At 51.2% G+C, this 26,870-nt stretch overlaps 1 protein-coding gene across 2 annotated transcripts in view; it reads right to left on the bottom strand.

Moving 5' to 3' along the window:
• Window positions 1–10,944: 10,944 nt before the first annotated feature.
• Colec11 (collectin subfamily member 11) overlaps window positions 10,945–26,870 on the bottom strand; it is a 31,708-nt gene continuing 15,782 nt past the window's right edge. The window contains exons 4-7 of one of the 2 annotated variants that reach the window (XM_028883161.2): window positions 16,179–16,250; window positions 13,270–13,323; window positions 12,080–12,175; window positions 10,945–11,902 (exon numbers count right to left, since the gene is read on the bottom strand). In XM_028883161.2, the coding sequence (XP_028738994.1) occupies window positions 11,493–11,902; window positions 12,080–12,175; window positions 13,270–13,323; window positions 16,179–16,250 (632 nt within the window). In that variant the 3' untranslated portion in view covers window positions 10,945–11,492. The remainder of the gene's footprint in view (window positions 11,903–12,079; window positions 12,176–13,269; window positions 13,324–16,178; window positions 16,251–26,870) is intronic. The other variant, XM_028883162.2, reaches the window with a different exon arrangement.

The following is a 26,870-nucleotide window of genomic DNA, read 5'->3' as shown; positions in this document are numbered from 1 at the left end:
AGTGGGTCCCCTCCGTCAGCTCCCCCTGGAAATGCTTTCACAGATGTGCTCGGGATGCACTTTTCTCTGTCGATATTGACCATCACATCTAGCTAGCAGCTGAAGTGTCTTTCACTCAAAGCCTCAAATACATCTCCGAGCTTCATGATACACAGAACAGCAGGGACCCATTTTTATCCTTTGGTGTCACCCAGCCTGAGCCCCTGGCATGCAGAATGTCACAGAAGACTGCTCAGAGCTAGAGAAGGCCACCAGGGCTCCGTAATGCAGACCACACTTCGGAATAGGCTCTAGAGCTACTCAGTGGGGTAGCCACTTAAAGTTGAATAGCTATCTAAAATTAAACATAGTTCAATTAAAGTTAAAGGGAATTAATCCAAGTCCTGTCTCCTGAGCTGAGCTTCGTGTTAGCAGCCACGTGTAGCCAATGGTCATGTCTCCATCCTCTTCCACCTGTAGGAAGTAAATAAGAAAAAAAGCAGGTGGAGTGGTGACCCCAGAGGGCTGGCCCCAGGCAGGCAGGCTATTCCTGGAGCCCTGTAAGATACTCATACTCTGATACAAGGATTTCTGGAGCCAGACTAGAGAGGTCCCGTAACAGTCATAGTGTCCCCTCTATGGTCTCCCACTTTCCAGGTGGCAAAGGTTCAGCTGCCTGCATGGGGGGAGCAGGGGACCTTGGGCAGGCTCCTCCCAATAGCCACACAGCACTGGCTGGAGGATGCAACCTCTCACTGAGTGGGTCGAATGCTGGCCAAGGTCTACTCTTCAAATTAACAACCTGTCACCTGCCCCTCTATGGAGGCACCAGCTGACAGTCCTCTTCTAGCAGACTGCAGACTTCACTGCCCTAGAGTGAGCATGGGGTCAGTGCTCAGGCGATAGCCACTACCATCCTTCTGGGGCCAGCTGTGAGAGGCTAGTGATTTCCTGGATCCTGTTCCTGTGGCTAAGCAATTCTAGAAACCACCCCTTCCTCTGACTGTCTTAGAAGTCTTCCATTCTGCACATGTTACTCACCCACATCCAGCATGACTGTGATGCAAAGCCAAGGTAAGCAGCCAGACCCCAAGAGGGCCCAAGTGCTGTGTAACTCTTCCTGAGGAAGTAGAAACAAAAGTTTGATACCCAGCACTAATGACAGACCAAACAAACAACTCCACCCAAGTCTAGCTTAGTAATCCAGTGAGTTTATTGGGGTTACTTTACAGAGCATGGATGAAGGGTTTCTCACAGGAGCACAGGTGATTCAAAGGCTGCTGCATTACTGTAAACTCACCCCAGCCTGGAGACGACCAATGGAAGCTGCATTCCTAGAGCTCTCTGCAAGACTTGCAGGCAGCTCCAGTCAGTTGGAAAATCTCCACCTCTCAGCAGTTAGTACTGCTTATGAAACTTGGGGAGAGGCTCTGAATCCTGTAAGCTTCAGGAGCTTCCTCAGAATTGTGAGTTTTTGTTTTGTTTTGTTTTTCAGTTTGTGTATGAGTGTCTTACCTGGGTGTGTGTAAGTACACCATGTTTATGCCTGGTGCCTGTGGAGATCAGAAGAGAGTATCAGATTCCCCTGAAATTGGAGTCTCAGGCACTATATGTGTGCTAGGAACTGAACCTAGGTAGTAGGTAGTCCACAAGAGCAAGAAGTGCCCTTAACCACTGAGCCCTCTCTCCAGCCCCAACTTGTGGGTTTGATTCAAGTCCTGAGCCCTGTGAGTTTCCTTCATCTCCTGGGTCTTGAGGAGCCTCCCTCCAGGTAGGCATGTTTCAATTTACAGGAAATTGCTACACAACACCAAGGGGACCCCCAACTCTGCATAGGTCCACTTCCTAAATTCTTGTGCCATCCTGAGTATGGGCTGAATCTACCAAGAAGTTACTTCTAAACAAGTGAGTGTGTCAGGAATGACAACAGTGTCGAGTTCCAGACCAGGCTATGAAAGTCTAAGATTCCCAGGACAGAGATTCCTCCTCTCCTCTCCCTTCCCCGCCCCCCTCCTCCTGATGGTAACCTGAATGTGAACGTCCAGGAAATGAGCTTGTATCTATATAAAGCCCAGCACCCCCACCCCCAGAATGAGCAGGGCAACCAGGAATCCAGTCTCCACCAGTGAGCAAAGTCCCTCTGCAGGGCCAGCCAGGGTGGCTCCCACAGGACATTAGAAAAGTGACAGTGTCTGGAGCTGGTAATAAAGTCATTCCTACTGCCCCCCTTCCCTCATGTGGCAGGTTGCAATGGTGGCCATACAGTTCTGCCATTGCCTCATCGATGTCTTTTTGCATAGTGTATTGTTCAATAGCCCTATGCAGAGGTCTACATGACAACAGCAATATCTGGATGCAAGTGAGTTGCTTGGAGGCTAGCTGCCTCGTGGCCCTGGCCAAGGCTTCAGACCAGAATGCAGCCCTGGCAGAGCTCATGACTAATCTCAGGTGTGTCCCTGAGCCAGAATCACCCAGCTTGACTGCTCTGAATTCTCAAGTCACAGAAACTATTTAGGATAATAGATACTGATTATGTGGTCTTGTGGCACACCTGTGCAGAACCATTGCTCTTAGAGAAGCCTGATGGGGCAAGAGAGTGGAACATGTGAGGACTGGGTGGGCAGCTGCAGCCAAAAGTGTAAAGATGGGAGAGTAAGTGAGAATAAGCTGAAAGCAGCTCATTGCCGTCACTACTGAAGGGACAAAGGGAATAGGGGTGTCCTCCAAGAGCCCAAGCAGGACAGGGCAGCTCCAGTGTGGCTGACAGCAGAAGACCTGGAGATATCCCTGTAGTTGGTTTCTTTTTAATCTTTGGCTTTTTGTTCTTTGGAGGGAGCCTGCCACCCCTAGCTCCCTTGAAAAAAATCACACAGAGGCTTATTCTTACTTATAAATGCCTTGCCTTAGCTTGGCTTGTTTCTAGACAGCTTTTCTTTTGTTGTTGTTGTTGTTGTTTGGTTTTTTGTTTTGTTTTGTTTTGTTTTGTTTTTGTTTTTTGTTTTTATTTTGGTTTTTCGAGACAGGGTTTCTCTGTGTAGCTTTGTGCCTTTCCTGGAACTCACTCTGTAGCCCAAGCTGGCCTTGAACTCACAGAGATCCACCTGCCCCTGCCTCCCAAGAGCTGGGATTAAAGGCATGTGCCACCACCACCAGGCTTAGCCAGCTTTTCTTAAGTTATCCTGTCTACCTTTTGCCTCTGGGCTTTTACCTTTCTCTTTTCCATATACCTTTCTTTACTTCTCACTCCATGACTTGCTGTGTAGCTGGGTGGCTGGCCCCTGATGTCCTCCTCTCCTCCTTTTCTCGATCCTTGATCTCCTCTCTTTTTCTCTTTCTATTTATTCTCTGACTACCAGCCCCACCTATCCTTTCTCTTGCCTCACTATTGGCTGTTCAGCTCTTTATTAGACCAATCAGGTGTTTTAGACAGGCACAGTAACACAGCTTCACAGAATTAAACAAATGCAACATAAAAGAACACAACACATCTTTTCACCATTAAACAAAGCTAAGTTCCACAGTACAAACAAATGTAACACATCTTTAACTAATATTCTACAACAAGTCCCCATGTACTTGAGCGCAAGGGTAAAATAGGAAACAATTGCCCCTGGTGTATACTTCGTGCCCCCAATCTCCCACCATCCCCCAATGTGAATGCAGTGCAGTGTTGGACACACTCAGAGACTAAGCAGAAAGCCACCTCAGCCCCTGAGTGCTGGGCCGCTGTGCACTCTCTTCCTTCAGTTTCATACATATCATATCTGTTCCCAGGTACCAGCATTGCCTTCCTTTCTCCTCCCCAGAGCCTTCATGGTAGACATCTATCTTCATCTTGGCCATATCTGACTTCCTTCACATGTAAGACAGAGTGTAAACATGGCAGCCACCCTTCCTATGCTCAGCAATGGTATCCAACTCCTGGGCGCAGAGTCCATTTCCCAAACCCTCTATTCTGGTCTCACCCAATGATATCACAGAATGTGACAGAGAGTGCTACTTCTGTCTGAGCTCAGGTCTCACGGACCGTGTGTATACCCACTCTCAATTTCAGGACCTTCCTATAACCCTGCACATGCGTGTGGGCTAGGTTCCAAAAGAGGAGAAAGCTATCAAGAAAGATTTCCCTGAGTCTTCCTAAGCCAGACCAACCCTTCCAGCAGCTGATGGACATGTACACACGCGCACGCGCACATGCACACGCACACGCACACGCGCACACACACACACACACACACAGAGGAGGGAGGGAGGAGGGAGGAGGGAGGGAGAGGGAGAGGGAGGGAGAGGGAGTAGATCACCTGCCGACCTCCATCCTAACCCCTGGCACACAGAACCACAGTAGATCACCTGAGAGGAAAAGCGTCAGCTCAGGACCCCCAAGACCAAGTTCTCAGCACAAAGGAGATTTATTTGCCCCAGAAAGACAGAGATCAGGAAATAAGAGACAGAGACAGGAGATAGAGGACATGGGAGAAGGGGAAAGGAACAAGGGACAGGGGGAGGGGTATTTGTCCCAGAGGGACAAATGACTGCCTCTTGATACAGATATGGCCCATAGGAAAATGGCAGTTTATAAAGGTACAAGGAGAAACCCCATTTTAGGGTGAGGTGTTAATTGGGCTTGTTAATGAGATGAGCCAAAGGGGCTTTTGATGGCTGGATGTCAACACTTTGATAGCTGGACCTTGGTAGTCAGTCTTGGGAGGAGGAAGTAGCCAAATATCAAAGACTAGACCTTGGTGGCTGGATTTAGGACTGTAATGTAATAGTTTTTTAGCAAGGCAGAGGGAATGGGGGAGCAGGGCAAGGCCTGCCAGAGCCGTGCCTGCCACACTGAGCTGTCCCGAGTCCCTTCATCACCTGCTGACTCCCATCCCAACCCCTGGCCCACAAAGTCACAGTTTAGGGCTAAAGTAAACAGTTCTTGCTTAAAGTCACCACAGGGCCCAAGCAATGACTCCATCGGTAAAGTCCTGGCTTTGGTTGAAGCCCCAGAACTTTCCTGCTTTTCAATCCAAGAACTAGAAAGACGCCTCATTGGCTAAGACCGTTTGCATTTGCTACTCTTGCAGAGGACACAGATTTGTTTCCCAGCACCAACATCAAGCAGCTCACAGCCTCCTATAATTCCAGTTCCAGAGGAGCTGACACTCTCTTCTGGTTCCCATACACACCTGCACACACGTGGTGCACACACACATACACTTAGGCACACACTCATACACCTAAAATTAAAATTCTTTTTTTTTCAAAGCCAAGTGTGGTGGTACTTGTAATTAGCCTAGCCTACTCCAGGCAAATGAGAGACCCTGTCTCAAAAAAAAAACAAGTTGGACAACACCTAAGGAATGACACCCAAGGTTTTCTGGTATACACACACACACACACACACACACACACACACACACACACACACATGGGAGGAAGGGAGGGAGGAAGGGAGGGAGAGAGGGAAGTTTTGGGAGTGATATCACACAGTAAAAGCTCATCTATATATAGCTATTGGATGTATAGATATCACCATCCACTAGGCACTTCCCTTCCAGAGTAGAAACTGCATAAAGCATGCCTTCCCAAGACCCGTTGTCTCCAGAGCACAGATGTCGTTTTGGGGATTTGTGCAATGCACAACCCGTGTAGACATCAAACGTGGCCCTGACCTCAGGTACCCAGACAGACAGGTTTGCCTGCAGGCTCTGTGTGGGAAGGAAGTGATGTACAGGCACATCAGTCAGCCAGCTTCCATGGCAACAGCCTCAGCAGCCTGGCAATAGCATCCACAGCCACAGTCGCAGAGGACGCCTTCCCTCCGCCCCCTGCACAACCCATCTGCAATGTGATTCACGGGCTTTGCTCCCTTCACAACTGGAACTTGTTCCTGTGAGCTCCCAACAACAGTTTCTGTGTAAACTTTCCAAACTGATTTTTCTCCTTAACAGCTTAGGAAGCTCCAGCTTTTGATTAGGTCTGTTGAAAGTGAGTTGGGTTGAGCCTGATGACCTGTTCCATGGTTAGTTGTTTGTTTGTTCGTTGTTTGTGTTTTCAACTTGACCCAAGCTAGAGTTATCTGAGATCTCAATTGAGGGATTGCCTCCATCAGATTGGCCTGTAGGCAAGTCTGCGGGGGCATTTTCTTGATTCCTGATTGACGTGGAAGGGGCCAGGTCACTGTGAATGGTACCACCCCTGAGCAAGTGGTCATGGTTTGTGTCAGAAAGCAAGCAGAGCAAGCTATGGGGAGCAAGCCAGAAAGCAGCACCTCTCCGTGGCCTCTGCTTCAGTTCCTGCCTCCAGGTTCTGTAAACGAAGGCTTTTTTCTGATCCACCTGGTACTGTAGCCATTTCCAAATAATCACTCCAAGGCTTAATAGTAATTATAAATGTTTGGCCGATGGCTCGGGCTTATTACTAGCTAGCTCTTACATTTAAATTAACCCATTTCTATTAATCTATGTATTGCCACGTGGCCATGGCACTACTGGTCTGTTGGCATATTGCTCCTTCAGTGACTGGGTGGCATCTACCCTGACTCTGCCCTTCTTCATCTCCAGTTTGATTGTCCCACCTAACCTTATTCTTCCTGTGTATTGGCCAAAACAGCTTTATTTATCAACCATGAGAGCAACACATATTCACAGTGTAGAGAAAGACCATCCCAGAGCACGGTTCCTGTTTGAGCCCTGACTTGCCCTCATGATGGACTGTGGCATGTAAACCAAATAAACCCTTTCTTCTCAAGTTGGTTTTGGTCACGGCGTTACCACAGTTACAGAGAAGCAAACTCAAACAGTGCGCACAACCCAGCTTCCTCCGGCCACTTCCCCTGCGGGAACACAGCGGAGGGAATTGCTGGCAGGCTTCTCAGACAACAGCCATCAGTCACTGTGTGACTTGTAGGCAGAGAGGGGAGTGACGGTCCAAGCCTGGAGAGGCTGGAACAGCCCGATGAATGGCTGACCCATGAACGTGACTGATAGAGCTGAGCCTGTCAGAGCAAAAATACCCTGCATCCATCTCTCCCAGGATTTCAGCCCCCCCCCCTGGGGGGCGGGAGGAGTTTTCACTGGTCCTTCAAGGTGCAGACCCCCCTGGAATCAGGACATGCCACATAAGCAGCTGTAACCAGCGCTTTCCTAACCTTGTGCCTGCCCTGCCTAAATGGACAGTAGGTTTGTGCAAACGTGCTAGGATGGCCCCTTGAGGATGGGGAAACACAGGGGCGTATGGCTGGAGCGGCTTTCTGAAGAAGGGCACCCTGGCCTTGGTCTCCTATCCTGAGCTAGAGTTCTCCTCCCCCACAGCCCTGACATCCTTTGTTCTGCCTCTCTCTCCCTCTGTCTCTTACTGATTCGCCCTCGCCCTATCATTCCCCCTCTCTCTTACACAGATGCAGAGAGAGAGGAGAGGAGAGGAGAGAGAGAGAGAGGAGAGAGAGAGAGAGAGAGAGAGAGAGGGAGGGAGGGAGGGGAGAGAGAGAGAGAGAGAGAGAGAGAGAGAGAGAGAGAGAGAGAGAGAGAGAGAGAGAGAGAGAGAGAGAGATCCGAGAATCCTTGCAAGTGCGGGAGCACTCCCCCAGCAAACCTCACTCTGGCTGCCTCGATCTTCCCCACTGGGTGGCAGTGTGGCACCGTGGATTGGCACCCCTGACCCACGGCCCCAGGCTGTCTCTCCGCTCATCCATCTCAGCCTGTGCTCCACAGAGAGCTCTAAAGAGGACACCCACGCCAGCTTATCGGTCACGCCTCACTGCGGCACCTAATGAATCTCAGCTCTCGCCTGAGCCGCCGCAGCCCTGCTGCGCAGCCAGCCCCGCCCCCGCCCACCCCGGGTCTGAACCGAGGTTCCCTCCTGAGCCTCAGGAAGGGAATTCAGGACAGAGGTCTGGCTCTGCGCCAGTGTTTGGACCCGATCTGATTTGCTTCCCAACAGTCATCGTCATGGAAATGTCCGTAACCACGTGCAAATAATGGCTAGAATGCCATCGCCGTGTTTTATAGTAACACAGACTTGCCTAAATGAAGCTTAGCAGAAGAAACCACAAGGCGCCTGGCGCTTCTAACCTCCCGTGGGGTGGGAGGCAGTGTGCAGAACAGAGCTCTGGTCCACCCTCCGTTCCAACGAGGCAAAGAGTCAGGGCTAGGGATGGAACACATCCTAGACCAGTGGTTCTCAACCTGGCTAATGCTGCGACCCTTTAACACAGTCCCTTATGTTGTGCCGACCCCAACCATAAAATTATTTAGTTACTGCTTCATAACTGTAATTTTGCTACTGTTATGAATCGTCATGTAAATATCTGATATACGGGATATCTGATATGTGACTCCAGGTTGAGAACTGCTATTCTAGATGATGCTGAGTACCCATGGCTGGGCAAGACTGTACTAGGTCATCAAAACCACTGCCTCTCAGTGGGTGCTCCACATGTCCTTGATGGTAAGTACTCAGTACTTAGTCATGTACTCCACCTGCACTGTCCTATGGAGTCCTCATAAGGCCCTTGAATGAGGAATCCTAGGCCTAAGGAGTTTAGGTGACTCAAGTTCCCACCGTGTGTAAAAGGCTCATCCCAGCTTGGGATGTGTCTGGGCCAGCTGCTGTGGTCACACAGATGCTTGCACAAGTTCACGACTGGAGGACAGGGGGCCATGTTGGCGACGGGAAGGGGTGGAGGGAAGAGAGGGCAGCATAGATCCCACTGTGTAGAATGAGGATGCTCCAGGCATCCCACTGGGCACCGAGAACTAGGCTAGCAGACTTTCCTGGTGACTCTCTGCCCACTTCTTTGGCAACACTCTTTCTCTCTAAAGGACCCCCAGGCTCACCCTCACCTCCAGGATAGGTGCACACGAGAGATACTTCATGGGCAGCAGAGGCTACTGAAGAGCAGGGAGACGCCAGCGTGGCTCACTTGTCTGATGCAGACACCTCCTTTGCGCAAGGGTGTAGGTGACCCTAAAACAGCCCTACTGGACGGTGTACACCCAGCATGGATGATGGAGCCCCCTTCTCCTAGTCCTTTCCCAGCCCACATAATCTAGCTCCTCCCTGAGACCTCCAAGACCACCTGTAGTTAGAACAGAATTGCTACAACCGGCCAAACACGGCAGCTGGATGCTCAGGCCAATGACTCTCCACACCCCCTCTTGCTATGAGGGCATGTCAACCGTCCACCAGTCTAGCTGTGATTGTGCTTTTGCAATCAGACACCAGCTTTATGAAGATATAGTTTGTTCTGCTCTATGGTGATGTTTTATTTTGTACTAAAATGTTATTTGTATGTTAATAAATAAAGTTGCCCGGGGATCAGAGCTATTAGCAAGCCATAGGAAAGCTGGGTGGTGGTGGTACATGCCTTTAATCCCAGCACTTGGTAGGCAGAGCTAGGTAGATCTCTGTGTGTTCAGGGACACAGCCAGCATTGGAGACACACGCCTTTAATCTCAATACCAACCATAGAAGACCTGGAGGTCTGTACAGACAGGCAGTGATGAGGTGGTCATGTGGCTGGGTTTACAACCAATGAGAAGGCAGAACCGAAAGTCTTTATAAAGACTTTAACACAGGAAGTAGCTCTCTTTCGGAGAGGTAGGACCACCGCAGGAGGAAGGGTAAGGTTTTAGCTCTTAGCTCTGACCTCTTGGCTTTCTTCTTTGCATTGGTTCTCTGTTTCTTATTTAATAAGACGGTTGGTTACATCTACACTGCTCAGAGGACAGTGCTGTGCAACATCATGGTGCCTGAATAAGCTTTCAAGGAAGTTTCAAAAAACTTATGTCAAGAACTGTGGGAGTCTGAAGCATCCCCTTCCAAACCACCATGTCAGCTACCCAGGTTCATGGATGCTGGTGGGAGCCACAAGACTCCTGAAGACAAGGACTTCATTGTTCACAGGAACATCATCCCTACAGGGACATGTGACACTAGTACTCCCAGCAGATAACATACAGGAGGATTGACTCGAGGACCTAGATCCGCTGGAACAAGAAACACCCACCCCTGCCTCCCAAGGCAGACACCTCCTTTGGGACACTGTACAGTGGGAACACTTGTTCACCAGCCCCCAGCACCACATCATCTTTCTTCTGAGGCTGAACGTAGGGTGGGATACATGGGAAATACCAATTTCATCTTCCAGATTAGCTCACCATGCAAACATCCTTCATGGAGCAGTCTAAAGCTGGGGTAAAGCCTGTGTAAGGCTCTGGGTGTGGTTTCATGAAGCTCCCCACCCACCCCCCCATGAACCTACACACATCAATGAAAGAAAATTATCCACAGCGTAGGGCAGTCAGGACCTCCCTGGAAAGACACACAGGAAGACCAAGTGGACCAGGGTGCTGTTACCATACCTCCTTTTCCTGGTCCCAAGTGGGGTTGCCTGTGATGATGTATTTTCTTTGGGAAGTAAAGAGTTAATTCCTTTTTACCAAAGACTCTGACTTACAGAAGGGGGGAAGTGAAGGTTGTTACTGCAAGCTCCCCCAAGCTCCAGTCCCTAGCATCCTCTGTGTAGGCTGGAGCTGGTGACAGCCCTAAAAAAGAGAACACAGCCAATACCGAGGACTGTGGCCCCAAGGCCGGGTTAGGAAGGGTGTGGCTTTGGTCTCTGGGGCTCCCTCAGGCCTCTCCCCGACTTCTCTGATGAAGCTACTGCCACATTTGATCTGTACCTTAGAGGGACCTTCCATTAGCAAGAACTGTGATAACGTCTGCACCCCGCCAGGCAGTGAGAAACCAAGTCTCTGCATTCCGTATGGCCTCAGAGGCGTGGAACCATGGCGAGTAACCAGGTTCTCACTGGGACGGACTTGTCGAGCCTCACCTGAATCCCTCTGGCCTTCAGCCCCCTCATCCTAATAAATACTCTAGGTCACTATATTCCGGGGTGATTTGCTTAATCCACAGCGATAGATAACACAGCTACTGAAGAAACTAGAACAGAGAGCACCACACACCCCATAGCGAAATTCAGAGGATTTATTTGTGTTCCTGGAGTATGGGTTTGAAGCAGAGCAGCTGTGTTCCTACGTGGATAATAGTGAAAGGAACCTATGTGTTAGAGTAACTTATAGAAACATTGGTCACCACGGAATGGTGCTCTTTGTGTAGTTTAGAAGGTGGGTGGCAACTCCTGCCCCCACGGCCACTGTTTGCACATGACTGCCACCACATTCACAGCGCTTTGTGGCTGGACCAAGACCAAGACCAGAGCTTCACCGCATCCTTCTGAGTGGTGACTCCATAATGAGCGTCTCGGCTGGACAAGGGTGGTAAAACTTTGCCCATTCAGAACAGCACTGGAAAACAGGGTTTCCCCCCACCACCACCCGGTAGTTCAAACAGCCCTTCCGTCAATGAGGCCCAGAACTTCCTTACAGAAAGGAACTGGCAGACATGGTGACTGATGCCCAGGGGTAGCTTGTGGCCACTGGTGTCTGGAAGGCTGAGTGTCTGTAGAAAATGGGGTTCAGAGGGCTGTCTCCCCTGAGCTGCAGCCTGCCAGCCACTCACAAGTTTTCCTTGTCAAACTCGCACATGAAGTACATGGTGATATGACAGGCCACATCGTTCCAGCCCCCTGAGGCCACCATCTCTACACAGTCCTCCTCGTCATAGGCATTATTGGGTTCTCCGCTACGCCACTTGTTGAAAGTCTGCATGGGGGAGCGGTCCGAGTACACGAAGGTGCCCTCTCTCTCCAGGTCATTGATGCCTATGAAGACACGGGCCAGGCCGGCCTGTGCCAGGTACGAAGCCATCAGGCCATTGGCTGCCTCGTCCTTGGGCATGCTCAGTGTGCCTCCCCGGCCTTGGCAGGACAGCTGGGCGTCTGCGTACCGCTTCTCCTCCTTCACCAGCAGGTAGATCTTGCTCTCGGTCTCACGCACACCGGCAACAGCTGCAGGGGAGGGCAGCGCTGAAAGGCCAGCACTTGCATTTCTATAAACAAACTCGGCGCACGCCACCACACCACGGCCACGGGCACGGCAGCGGTGGGCGGGCGCTGAGCAGCAAATGGGAGCCCATGCTGTCCGGCTTCGGGGAGAAGGGGGCAGGGAGGAAGAGGGGAGGGGAAGGCCTCATCCCTACGTACCATTTTTTATGAACTTCAGCTCAGTCGTCAGTTGAGTGACCTGGTTGTCCATCTCCCCGATAGCCTTCCTCAGCTGGCTACACTCACACGGGATACCTGCAAGAAGCAGCCTCTTACACAGGGGACCGGTTTTGGAAAAGAAGGGTGCGTGCGTACGTACACACACACACATACACACACACACACACACACACACACACACACACACACCCAAATGCGCATGCCGCAGAGAAAGGGATCAGGAAACGAGCAGCCTGACCTCTAGGGCAGGTGTAGCTGAGCCTACTACACAGACAGAGCGATGCCTTGCAGACAGACCGCAACCCGGAGAAGATTAAAAGGGTAGAGGAACCAGAGACCGGAGTACCCCACAGCGGGGCCAGCCTCACAAGAAGCTATCAGCTACTTGAGCTCCCTGCTTCCCTGCCCACTGCAGTTCCAGTTTGTGCTTCTTAAATGTTTTCATGCGTGTGTGCGTGAGTATTGATTATGCACAATAATGTGCTTCACTGTGACCTTCTCGTACGTGCCCACAATGTATCTTGATCATACTCATCCTGTTACCTTCTCTTGTTCCCTCCTGCTCCTTCCAACTGGACCCCTTCCTCCTTCCAACACCATGTCCGTGTGGTGTGTGTGTGTGTGTGTGCACTTGTGTGCCCCAATGAGTTTCACTGGGGTTGTACACCAGGGCAGCATGGGCACCTTACCCTCATTAACTATGCTGTTTTTGTTGTTTTGTTTGTCTGTTTTGAGATGGGATCCCATGTAGCACAGCTCTGTAGCCAAAGATGACCTTGAACTTCAGATCCCCCTGCCTTTACCCAATGGCTGATGAGAGGATTATAGGTGTGCACCACCATTCCCAGTTTTGGAGCCCAGGGCTCCATGCAGCCACATGTAGCTTTTTTCTTTCTTTCAAACTTATTATTATTACATATAATTGTTTAATTTTATGTATATGGGTGTTTTGCCTACATGTATGTCTGTGCACCATGTGTGTGTGTCTACAGTGACCCCAGAGGCCAGAAGAGGGCACCTGATCTCTTAGAACTGTAGTTACAAACTGTGAGCTGCTATGTGGTTCCTATGTGGATGCTGGGAATTGAACCCAGGTCTTCTGGAAGAGCAGCCAGTGTTCTTAACCTCTGGACCATCACTCCAGCCCCATGGTTTATGGTTTGTCATACCAGGTTCTCCACTGGGACCAGGGGGTCCAATGTCACCAGAGTCTCCTTTTTCACCTGGGTGATAAAAAGAAAAATTAAAGTTACCATTCAGAGGGGAGATGTCGCTGGAATTAAAATGTGTCAAGTTAAACATCTTATTTATTGAAGCTGGGATAGTGATAGCATGTATGAGACTCCGGGTTCAATCCCCATTGCTCCCCGTCACCGTGTTCTAGAGACAGCTCTTCAGGCTGCTTACAAACACGGCCGTTTGCGTTCCGTGGGCTTTGGGGGAGCATCCAATGGCATACTTGAAGTCAGCTCTGGGGAGCACAGTGCCCTTCAGGGAATGTTTTACAGGCGACATTGTGTCGACTACTTAACACCCAGAGCAGATGACAGCAGAGCAGCTCAACAGGAACATCCGGGTGAACAGAAAACGGGAGATGGGGTGAGTTCAGGGAAAGCCTGCTCCAGGAAGTGTAGACGGCACAATAATCCCAAGCTGTAACCCTAGTTCCTCTGAATCTGTTCCAGGTAGTATAGTGTCACAGAAGGGCCCAGACACCAGGACCCTGCCCAGCCTCTAACCCCCTGCCTTCAATCTCAACACACACACACACACACACACACACACACACACACACTATATATATATATATATATATATATATATATATATATATATATATATAGAGAGAGAGAGAGAGAGAGAGAGAGAGAGAGAGAGAACACAGTGACAGTGATCTGTGAGATCAAGCCATGGGGTGTGTGTGTGTGTGTGTGTGTGTGTGTGTGTGTGTGTGTGTGTCTACATCAGTCATCTTAGAATCCCCACTGCATCGTGCCTCTTGCTCAGAGGCCAGAACCATCTCTGTGAAGGACTGTGAGTTCCACATCTGCAGATTCACAGTCTGTTCACATGAGGAGGGAAGCATTTAAGCAGCCCCTGCCCAACTCATTCTCCTGTGTTCTGTCAGGTGTTTGAAGACCTCCAGAATCTCAGCCTGGCCAGGACCCAAGAGGACAGCCTTGGAGACAAAGCCAATCGAATAATCAAAGCCAAATAAGGGTGGTCCTGGTCTCCACATGAGACTTGGAGAGCTGCCCAGCACACGTGCTGTGTAGAAAAGAATGTGCATTCCTTCTGTCTTCCCCTCGCTCATTACAGCGTGGGCCACAGCAGCCAGTGGGGACAGATGGCCTGAGTGCCCACAGACTGGGAGATCGTAGCGGACAACTCAGTCCTCGGAGCAGAGCAGCCACACTTTTCGTCAGGACAGTTGTGCCTACTTGCAAGATGCCATCAGATCACAACTGTCCGCTGTCGATGTCTCATCAGAGAAAAGGGGAATGCGGAGGGTCACTGAGCCCTTTTACCTGAGATCCCAGCCAGTCCTGCCAGCCATTTACACGAAGTTCTGCCCTGATGGCATGTGACCTTGGAGTCTTGGAGTCTCTGAGGTACCAGAGCATGCATGCTAGGGAAGGTTAACTTCCCATAGAAAGGGAGATGCCAACAATGTGACTTTCCAATATTACTGCTGTGGGGTCCCCCACAATTATGCAAGTAATCCCTCACCCGTGTTCCGTATGTAAGCACAATAAATCCATTTGTTCTCTAGGTTGAACTTTGGTGGAATAGTACTTTGGTTTGTTGTTGGGACCTTAGGAGGAAGAGGTAGACACCATTTATGTTTCCTCGGGAAAGGAATTTTCACAATACTTAGATAAACGAAGCATGGTTTAGCTGTGCAATAGGTGTCATTTGGCCTTAAAAAGGGGGACTTTTGACGCCTGCTCCATGATGAACTCTGAGAGCATTGTACTAAAGGAAAGGAGACCACCACAAAGGGCAAATCCCGTTATATGGTTTATAGGATGGGCAAATTCACAGAGGCAAAAAGCAGACTCCGGGTTGTCAGGGGCTGGGAAGGGGAGGGAGTTACTCCTTGATGGTGCTGTGTCTCTGTGGGTGGATAAAAAGCTTCTGGAAACAGTGGGCACGGTGGCATCACATTGCGGATGTGTTGGCGCCACTGAACTGCAGCTGGCACAGTTGAAATGGCAGCTTTTGTGAGATCGATGCTTCATCGCCGTTCTGTGAAGGTTTTGTAGCCTGAACGTCCCTCAGCACCCCATGCCCATCAGGATGATGTCTGACAGCAGGTTCTTCCCAGAGAAGAGACAGCCGAGCAGAGTGCCCACCTCCCCAACACTCCTGGCCAATGATCTCTCTCTGCAAGAACAGCACAGGGCTGCAGCAAACCCAAACCAAGTCACAGCTCGGACTTCGAACCAAGACATCTCAAGGCCAAGTCAACCTGCTCCAGTGTAAGAACCCAGGAGACAGCTGGGGAGACCATGGCCAAATTCCCCCCTTGCCTCTGATAGCCAGTACAGCTCTTCGCCAGCCACTGGCCACCCAGGCTCAGTCTCCCCCATGGCCAACCCGCACAGGAGCACAGGAGACTTCAGTGAGATCACGCAGAGAGCTACATGACCCCTGTGTCGTCCCCCTGCCAGGTCCGGGTGCTCAGAACACGTCTGATGGAAGATGAAGCTGGAGGTGGGAGTGAAGACACAGTAATTCATGACACAACCCATCCTGACCACTCGGGTCCCTCATCATTTCATCACACTTGTTAATAAGGAAGGTGTGCTGAGGATCTGGGCTCTGGCTCAAGCACACGCTCTGGATCCTGCATCCAGGAGGTTAAATGCTCGTTAAGTGCTGCAGGCTGGCGTGACTCCACCCACCCTGATGCTCACAGAGACGCATCTCCTTTGGTATCGCTGCCGTAGCGAGAATCCTGCAGCAGAGTTTATCAGAGTGGCACATGAAAACAGGAGATCCAGGCAAAGTGGCCCAGGCAGCAGCTGTTCTGAGCCTATCGGGGAATGTAGGGCAAGAAGTGTGTCACCAATACCTTTAGCGCCAATGGGACCTATTTTTCCATGGCGGCCCACAGTGCCTTTCTGTCCTTTGTCCCCCATGTCTCCTGTAGAAAACAATAAGGCCAAAATTGATTGATGCACAGGTGATCTGACACACCCTTCCTCACCATCACACATGCACAGGTGATCTGACACACCCCTCCTCACCATCACACATGCACAGGTGATCTGACACACCCTCCTCACCATCACACATGCACAGGTGATCTGACACACCCCTTCCTCACCATCACACATGCACAGGTGATCTGACACACCCTCCTCACCATCACACATGCACAGGTGATCTGACACACCCTCCTCACCATCACACATGCACAGGTGATCTGACACACCCTCCTCACCATCACACATGCACAGGTGATCTGACACACCCCTTCCTCACCATCACACATGCACAGGTGATCTGACACACCCCTTCCTCACCATCACACATGCACAGGTGATCTGAGACACCCCGTCCTCACCATCACACATGCACAGGTGATCTGACACACCCCCTCCTCACCATCACACATGCACAGGTGATCTGACACACCCTCCTCACCATCACACATGCACAGGTGATCTGACACACCCCTTCCTCACCATCACACATGCACAGGTGATCTGAACACACCCCTCCTCACCATCACACATGCACAGTGATCTGACACATCACACATGCACAGGTGATCTGACACACCCCCTCCTCACCATCACACATGCACAGGTGATCTGACACACCCCCTCCTCACCATCACACATGCACAGGTGATCTGACACACCCCTTCCTCACCATCACACATGCACAGGTGATCTGACACACCCCTTCCTCACCATCACACATGCACAGGTGATCTGACACACCCTCCTCACCATCACACATGCACAGGTGATCTGACACACCCCTTCCTCACCATCACACATGCACAGGTGATCTGACACACCCCTTCCTCACCATCACACATGCACAGGTGATCTGACACACCCCCCCTCTCCTCACCATCACACATGCACAGGTAATCTGACACACCCCTTCCTCACCATCACACATGTGCACACATACACACCGGAAGAGACTGCATAAAGAACAGCTCTTCAAGGGCACACACATGACTGCCACAGGATGGTTCCTCACAGGTAGCCCACTGGTCTTGTTTCTAACGACGGATCTGAGTCACACAGATGGCAGGAGGGAGGAGAACAGGCCAGCACTCCTGAGTCACGCAGCCAAGGCCGGCTCTCCTCTGAGCCTGGGTCAGCGAGGGCAGGTCCCTGACCTGTATCTTAGCTCAACCGTGTCTCCCAAGCTTGTTCTCACACCCAAACCAAAAGCATCACAGACACAGCTAGATGCTCTCGGGAACAGCAAAGCCCTGGGCAACCCTTCTGGTTGCATTTGAAGGTGGCTCTGCAGGAGACAGAGGGCTGGGGAGAGGAGCCCAGAACGCTCTGGCATGCCTTACCGCAGGTCTGTAGCACAGTGCCTACTGTGTCTCTCATCAGCAAGCATTCGGTCTAGTTGCATAAGGCTGCCAGCCCTCTGCTCTCTCTCTTCCATTGTAAGAGGGAGCCGTGGGTGGCCTTGCTTGCCCCAGAGAACACTGAGCACTGGAATAAAGCTGTGACTAGCTGTCCTCTCCCAGATCCATAACAAGTCAAGGCAGGAGACATTTCTCAATGCCATGTCCTCCCCTGGGTAATCTTTTGGGATCCCCACTGATGAGACACCAAAGCACAAAGAACAGGCATTCAGGGAAGCCCTGGGCACCAAGTTCGCCATGGACAGGCTCACGTGTGGTCATGATGCCATGACCTTTTGTTCTTCTATTGCCCCTAGGGTTACAGAGGATAAACAGAAGCTTGATATGGGCGGCTCTGAAGACAGGCGGGAGGGAGGACTCCGCCCGTCCAGTCCCATGTGCTGATGTGAAGCACCTCACAGCGCAGCACTTCCCAAAGGGTCTCCCAGTGCGGGAGTGGATGGAATGCTCCCTCAGTGCAGAGCAGATGGGGCCCAAAGGACAGAGCCCTGCCTGATCGGAACACACGCCGTCCACGGAAAGAGCATGAGCACAAAGTGCTTGCTCACGCAGTGCATTCATACATGCACCGTCCCCTGTACGGCCTCTAAAACTGGTCAGCTGCACACAGGGAGTTCTAGGATCAAGTGACTTGACCAGGTTGGACCCTGAAAGCCCCACAGAACCAGATCAAGCGCCGCGACCCGCTGACTTGAAAGCTGTCCTTCTGTCCTGCTATGGGGGAGACGGAGATGGGTGAAGTCTGTGTGGGTGAAAGGCCAAAGCAAGTCCGTGGTCCAGCGGGGTACAGAGTGCGAGCTGAGGACACAGGGGGCAGTCTGGCAATGGAAACCCAGAGCAACTGTAGGAGAGAGGAAGGAGGCACTGAGTGGCCACGGAAGGGGCCCTGACCCATGTGGAGGCTGGGGACGGGGGAGAGGGGGCATTTGAGAGGGCACAGTGCATCCCCAGAGCAGTGGGAGCCACTGCAGGGTCAGGAAGAGGAGACGACGGGAGATCGGATTCCTGCTTGGGAAACCCGGCCACACTTGAGGAGAAGTGGGCAAGGCAGGCACAGAGGCCAGCGGGTGGCTTAGCCAGACGGCAGCTCAGAGAACGAAAAGAAGCCTCCCAACAGGCAGGTGTCTGGAGTTAACAACAGCTCAGCAATGGGATGCAAGGTAAGGTCGAGGCTTGTGGCCTGGACGCCTGTATGCACAGTGGGCCATCCTACGTCAGAGAGGGCGCTGGGCTCCAACATCCCAGAGACAAACAGGAAGAAAGGCCGTGGGTGTAAAATGGGGACAGAGTAGGCTTGACATGGATAAAGAAAGAATCCAGAGGGATTCAAGGGAGCCAGAAAGGGGGGGTGGGGTGGGGAGGGTGTTCAGGGGGAGAGGGGCTGAGACCAGGGCAGGCAGCGTCTTGACCAATGAGTTAAGGAACAGGGAAGGAAAGAGAGCAATCCTCTCCAGCCTTTTGAAATCAAAACATTCCCCTTGATATCTGCATAGTTCATGCTAGGCCATGCAACTGAGTTTTTAAAGAAATCATGAAAATATCTCACGGTTCAAGTAAGTTTGTAATTTCGTGTTGAGCTGTAATTGAAGCTGTCTTTGGCTGCATGCAGCCTGCATGCCGCAGATTGGACAAGTCAAAACAACCCACTGAAGCCCCACAGTGGAGATGGGAGCGCAGTAGTTCCCCACATACAGGAGTCCAAGCCCACCGTTCCCCCACGCCAGCCAGTGAGCATGCCTGCCCAGCCCACGTTCACATCACGTGTTTGGAGGACATAAGGTTCAGCTTGTCCATCTGACAGCTGGGTACACCCACCCCACTGCACTGCTCAAGAACGGACAGATGGGTCATCCCGATACCCAGGCTTACCACATTCCCATATGGACAGAGGCTGGGTAGCCGGGTCCTAGAAAATAAAAACCACAGATCTTACCCTGAAAAGGCCAGTTCCCACTAAATGCCCCAAACCTTGCGAGATCAGTTGCCTGTTACCACACAGCAGGTGGGAATGAGGGTCCTGAGTGTGTGTGTAGTCTGCTGTGTGGTGTGGAGGAAGGGACAGGAAGGGATCCAGAGGTCTTTGTCCACTGTGGGGCTGCTTCCCTTTGAGAAATGTCTAACTGGTTCGAGGCTATGGTCGAGGAAAAGTCACACCACAGCTCTGCCTTCTCAGCCTTCCAGCCACATCAGGTAGAGAAGATCAGGTCCCTGAGGTGCCAGGCAGACAGGCTCAAAAGTTGCTGGAGGAAAAACATTTGCAACACAAATGCCTCAGAGTGTTTTTTTTTCTTTCCTGTGAAATTCCCACCTCAACCGAACAATCAATTAGCACTCCATTGTTCAATTCAGTCCACTGGGCTGAGGGCCTGCAAGTGGGAGTCGGCTGTCATAAATCAGCCACCACCTGAGGCTGATCTGAGAACACTTGGCTCCAACCCATCCCTAACTCTTACAGCCCAACAGGAACAGGAATTCAAAGCTGTTGCTGATACTTGGCTCCTGGTACCAGCTGGCACCACACTCCGCTCCTGTCCTTGGAGAAGCATGGGTGCCAAGCCCTGCCATCGGGGTACCCGGGAACCAAGAGCAAGTGTGGAAAACAAGACACGGTGGAGACAGCAGCAACTCGGCGCAGAGGATGTGAAGGACACAGGGGAGGCAAAAATCTGAGCCTCGAGCTCCAGAAAGCAAACACTGCCAGCTGGCCTGTGTAGACAGCAGCTTGCGGCCTTTGGGGGGCCTCTTGGGTCCCCGAGTGCTGGACAGTGCTATCAAGTTCCCACAGAACATTGATGCCATTGGTTTAAGATGTGCCAAGATTTGGGGAGACAGAAGAAGGAGCCCCACAAGGACTGAGGCAGCTCTGAGTCTGTGCATCCTCTCTACCCTTATGGAGCTGAGTAGCCTGGGTTAGTCAGCAACCCTGGGTGTGTTTATTAATCTCTCTTTCTCAGGGTTTTTATTGCTGTGAAGAGACACCATGACTACGGCCACTCTTACAAAGGAAAACACTTAATTGAGGCTGGCTTACAGTTCAGAGGTTTAGTCCATTATCATCATGGTAGGAAGCATGGCAGCATGCAGGCAGACATGGTGCTGGAGAAGGAGCTGAGAGTTCTACATCTGGATCCACAGGCAGCAGAAGAGAAGACTCTGTACCAGGCCTAGTTTGAACCTATGTCACTTCAATACCCACCTCCACAGTGACACACTTCCTCCAACAAGGCCACATCTCCTAATAGTGCCACTCCCTATGGGCCAAGCACTCAGACACAGGAGTCCATGGGGACCATACCTATTCAAACCACCACATTCTCTGAGCCTCTGTTTTCACCTCTGTAGACGTGGAATCTGAGCCTGGGGTACAGCTTAGTTGGGAGAGTGCTTGCTAGCATGCACTGAGTTCCAAATTCAATTCCCAGCATGCAACTGGGCATGGCAGTACATGTTTGTAATCCTAGCACTCAGGAGATACATGTAAGAAGACCAGAAGTTTAAAGGTCATCCTCAACTATATAGTAATTTCAGGGCCAGCCTGGGCTACATGAGACCCTAACTCAAAAAAGTAAAAATATAAGCTGGATGTGGTGGCTCATATTATAATCCCAGCACTCGGGAGACAGAGGCAGGTAAATTCCTGTGAATTCAAGGCCAGCCTGGTCTATGTAGTTTCAAGCCAGCCAGAGCTATAGAATGAACTAGAATAATACCCTGTCTCAAAAAATATATAAGATAAGGGGCTAAAGAGATGACTCATTGGTTAAGAGCAATGGTTGCTCTTTCAGAGGACTGGGGTTCAGTACCCCTCACCCACATGGCAGCTCACAACCATCTACAACTCCCATTCCAAGTAATCTGATGCCTTCTTCTGGAACCAGGCGCACAGGCAGAACATTGAATATAAATATGTATGCAGTCAAAATACTCATACACAGGAAATAATACATTTTTAAAATAACAAGAAGCTGAAATCCTGTAGTAAAGGCTTTGGAAAGAAAATCCCCATAATCAAGCTGTCTGTCCTCTCCCCTGCCCACTGCCTGATGGCCTTGCTCGGTGTGGCTCTGTGCCACCTCAAACAGAGCAGCCTGGCATCCTTGTCGGCAAAACGGGCTCAGAGCTTGGCTCAGTGGCCCCAGTGCTGGGTCTGCACCTATGAAACAGGGTTGGCAGTGTGCCCCTCGTCGGATGCTGGAGAAACAGGCACACCACCCAGGATTGCACCTGGCACATAGCAGGTGGGACACACGTGTCCCCAGCAGCAGTCATTCATCATCACCGGCGGCGGAGGCACTCGAGAGCCTGGAACGGTGACAAGCCACACGGACAGCCCCAGGGGCCAGGTGGATGTGCACCTGCACTTTCACACAGTCCCAGGTGATGGATGGGCACCAAAGCCAGCCAGGACTGCCTTGGTCCCTGCTTCTTTCAATCTGCCTGAGGTTCCTGCATCACCTGATCCTTGAAGACAGCCAGAGCGAGGGGTAGGCTCTGCTCCCTTCCCCATCATCAAGGGACAAGCACAGACACGTCTGGTATGTTGAGTCAGGACAGTACATTCATGTGACTCCACTGAGCTCAACGTCACATCGTTCTCACGGCCATCATGTGTGTATACATACATATGTGTGCATTTGTGTGCATGCATGCGAAGGCCCAAGGTCAGCTGTTTATTAAAACAAGGTCTCTCACTGACCTGAAACCTGCCAATTTGGCTAGGCTGGCTCTGCCTCCTCAGCGCTAGGGTGACACCTATATGCCACTGTGCCTGACTTTTTTACATGGGTTCTGGGGGATTGAACTCAGGTTTTCATACTTGCATGGCAGGCACTTTACTGACTGAGCCACATCCCCAGCCTGTCATTTCTATCTTTTGATGAGCTGAACAGTCCATCTAAAAAAAAAAAAAAATCTGTGCTCAAGTGAGCCATGGATGCTCACCGGGGTCATAGGTCATATGTTGGCCCCTGATCCAACAGCACTGGGGGCCTTATAAGAGAAGACACCAGGTATGCAGAGTACAGGCCATGTGAGGATACAGGAAAAGGGCAGCTGGCAGCAAGCCATGGAGAAAACATCCCCGCCCCACCTGCATCTTGGACTTCCAGCCCCCAGAGCTCAAAGAAACAAATCAAGTCCTGGTTGGTGGCTCAGCTGACAGACCCTGCCATCTTGTGCTCCCACAGAGAAGCAAGGCCCAGAAGGGAGATGAATTCCACAGGCCACACAGTAAACACAGCTGTCCAGTGGCTCCAAGCACAAACTACACTCAGACAGACCCAGACCCCCAAATCCCAGGTCTCCATTCACAAGAGTTCTGGCTGGCCTTGAATTCACGGGGATTTACCTGCCTCTGCCTCCCAAGTGCTGGGATTAAAGATGTGAGCCATCACATTCTGCTTCACATTCACCAGCCTTGGACAGTTGTAATCATCTTTACACCTCTCTTTCCTCTCCTGCAAATGTCCTAAATGTCCCCAGAACCCCAGGTCACTGTATCAGGAAGCCAGAGAATCATGCACAGAGCATAGACCAAGTGACTAGATGCCACCAAGACCAATGTCACCTGACTCCACATCAGGGCTCCAAACCCAGCGCCTCAGCTGTAGGACAGCGGCCTTACCTGAGACCCAGCCTCTGCACCGGTACCCACAGAGTGCCCCACGCCCACTCCTCGCTGGCTCAGGAAGTGCTGGAGGGCTACACGGACCAGGGCTGAGGGGCTTGTGCAGGCTCATGGTCTTTCAGGCAAGCAATGGCCTCCTGGGGTCCTCCTGTGACTGCTATGAGTGAGGGCCACTGGCCAGTGGGAGTCAGGGTGGCAGACAGACAGCTCCACCTCTCCTGTCTACCACCCCATCCCTTCTGCCCCAAACCTTCAGCCTGACCACTAGGCACCAGTCCACAGCACCTGAAGCGTGAGAAGACTGGGCATACTCACAAGAAGGCCTTTGTGGGGACAGGCTGGGCTAGCCAGAGGGAGCCATTGCCTCCCCGTTAACAGCTCTGGCACTACCCTAGTCCTGCTCTGACCCAGCAGAATGAGAGCAGCTGCTGTAAATAGAACATCTGCCGGGGTCAGGTCTGGAGCTGAGCATCACAAACATACATACACATAGCACATGTGCATATTAGACACGTGTGCACATACACATGAACATACACACACACACACACACACACACACACACTAGTATGCATATGCTATAGACACACGGACATGTGCACGCTGTCCTACTCCACTCCTGGGCTCTGAAGAAGCCGGCTAAGCGTGAGCCTGTGAATGAGTGTGAGAACAAGCCAGCACACAGAATGCCTCCATGGTCCCTGCCTCCATGTTCCCTGCCTCCATGGTCCCTGCCTCCAGGTCCCTGCTCTGACATCCTCAATGACAAACTGTAACATGGATGCTGAAATAAACCCTCTTTTCTAAGTTACTGCTGGTCAAAATGTTTTATCACTCCTAGGGAAGCAAATCTAACAAGAACACATATATCCACATATGCATACATGGTGTATGCATATGCACCACACATAAACGTGAGTGTACAAATACAACTAGGTGCTTCACAATCATAATACATACATGTGATTATGACTATATATATATATATATATATATACACAATTACAAACCTATATTCACGCATGCATTGCAAATATGTATGCACATATATAAAATACAGACATGTGAATGCATTCACATGGATATATGTGCATACAAAGATAACATGTACCATATACCATACAGACACACATATTCATGTGAATGCAAACATATATACACAGAGTATTTGTATACACACACACACACACACACACACACACACACACACGTGCACAATGTGGACACAAAAACACATGATATTTTAGATGTGCATACTTATACATAAGCATCCAAATAGTAATTTGCATGCATTTTTTTGTGTGTATGCATATCTACATATAAGCGTATACATGTACACAATATGCATGCATGTGTGTGAGCATGCATGCTATACATGTGTGCAAGCACATGTGTATAAGCATACAGTGGACCCTCACCCAACCCAGGGTGGTAAAGTTAATTAGCACAGAGTTGGTTGAGAACCCAGTTTACTCAAAGCACCAGGGGAGACCCCTTGCTTTCTGGCCCTCTACCGTAATAGCCGCGCACAGGATTGGCAGCTGCTGACAGGAACATTGTTCGGATGCGTTAGGAGGAAGAAAGGATGGAAGCCGCGGGGACATCCAGACTGTCTGCTCACGCTCCCTTTATGGTCACAGGCTTGTTTTAGCCCCATGGGGAGACCGGCGGCGGCGTGGTTACAAGGCTAAAGCAGGACAATGGGCTTTCTGGGATGTGCACACAGGCTCAGTTGTGCGTTGAGAGGCTGTGCCTTTAAGTGGAGAAGCTCGAAGGAGGCCCTCCAAACGCTGGGAGCCATTGTGACCCGCCGCCGCCGCTGCCGCCCTTACAGCCCATTACTCTAACGAGAAGTGGGGCGGTCCCCATTTGTTCTCCAGACACGCAGGAGGAGTGGAGAGGGTGGGCAGCTCGCAGCAGGTGCGTGATTCGTATTAATTTTAATGAAGATATCAGAGCCCTTTGAAGAGGAGACGGGGCAAAGGGGGCACGCGCAATTCAGCCTCCTCAGCGATTTTTATGAAGGATGGTGTGCGCATTACAGCTCATGACAGCCGGTGCTGGCGCAGCTGCCCTCTGCTGCCTGTGCCAGGAGGGGCCCCAGCTTCTACGGCAGGAAACAAGGCAGCCACCCCCTCCCGTCACTGCTTAAGTCTGGAGACCAGACGGGAAAATCTGGGACAACACACACGTATCGGGTCACATCAGCAGAGCCACCCTGCGCCTGCCACACAGCACACAACCCAGAAATGTAGATGCTGCTCTTGTCTCGGTAAACAGCAGATGACAGCACGCAGTTCTGGGGCTCCGTGCTGCCTGGCTTTGTTTCAGTAAAGGCAACTCACCAGCAGACACTTCTCTCTTCCTGGCAGGGCCGCTGCTTACCCTGCAAGTCAGCTGCCTCCTCCAGAGCAGTCCCAGGTGGACACCAGTTACATCTGGTGGAGGCTGGGCTGTCCAGACCCAGGGTGGGGAGCCCACCACCCTGGGAAACACATTCTGTAGCAGTACCTAAGCCTGTTAACACAAGCCAACCTCGGAGGCTGTGTGGGGTGGGATGGGGTGGTGGTGGTGGTGGAGGCTGGGTGGGGTGGGATGGGGTGGTGGTGGTGGTAGTGGAGGCTGGGTGGGGTGTGATGGGGTGGTGGTGGTGGTTTACAGCCTGCCAAGGGCCATCGCACTCCATAGAGACAGCAGCCCAGCATGAGAACTTGGGTGTCTCTACTGGCAGACCTCCCTGGACTCAGGAAGGGCAGTTCACTCACCTGGGGGAGAGTGGAGTACACAGACCCAGAGCTCAGCCAGGGCTGAGATCACCCAGAGACTTCAAAGATATTTAAAGATATTACATCTCAAGATCTATTTCAAACAACGGATGGAGAGGTCTCAGACCACCAGCGTCAGGCTGAGCCTCAGAGACAGAACACTGAAGGCGGTGTAGACCTGTCCCCATTGCTCGCTTGCTGCAGGAGTGTCCAGTATAAAAAGAAATGGTTACGAGTTGCTCTCAACTGTGGCACGCACTGAGCACCTGTCACGGCATCCTTTGAAGATGCCAGTCACTAACAGCCACCCACCTCACAAGACACAGGTGCTGCCCCTAGGGTCTCCGGTAGATTTTATTTGCATAAGATCAGGCTATTAATGGAATGGTAGGTTACCTAAAAGGTGGCTTCAAGTTCTGCCAATGAGAGAGACGACAGACTTCCATCTCAAACCATGAGTCAAACCCTTCTTGGATTTGGTTTTGTCCGGGTATCCTATCACCACAACAGGAAAGGCAGCCATACACCTGGTGTGGGGGTGCTCACCTGGGACCCCAGCACTCAGGAGGCTGAATCGAGAGGATGATTTCAAAGCCATCCTCGGCTGCAGAGCAAGTTCAAGGCCAGCCTGTGATACACGAGACCATGCCTCAAAACGGAGAATCGGAAAATCCCACGTTAACAATGAGACTCCGACCACTTGGAACCCAACCCCAGTGGCCTGTGACATCGCCTCTGAACCTCATC

Source organism: Peromyscus leucopus, chromosome 22, assembly GCF_004664715.2.
Source record: "Peromyscus leucopus breed LL Stock chromosome 22, UCI_PerLeu_2.1, whole genome shotgun sequence".
NCBI lineage: Eukaryota > Metazoa > Chordata > Mammalia > Rodentia > Cricetidae > Peromyscus > Peromyscus leucopus.
Note: the sequence above shows the minus strand (reverse complement) of the source record. Positions and strands in the feature narration are given on the sequence as shown.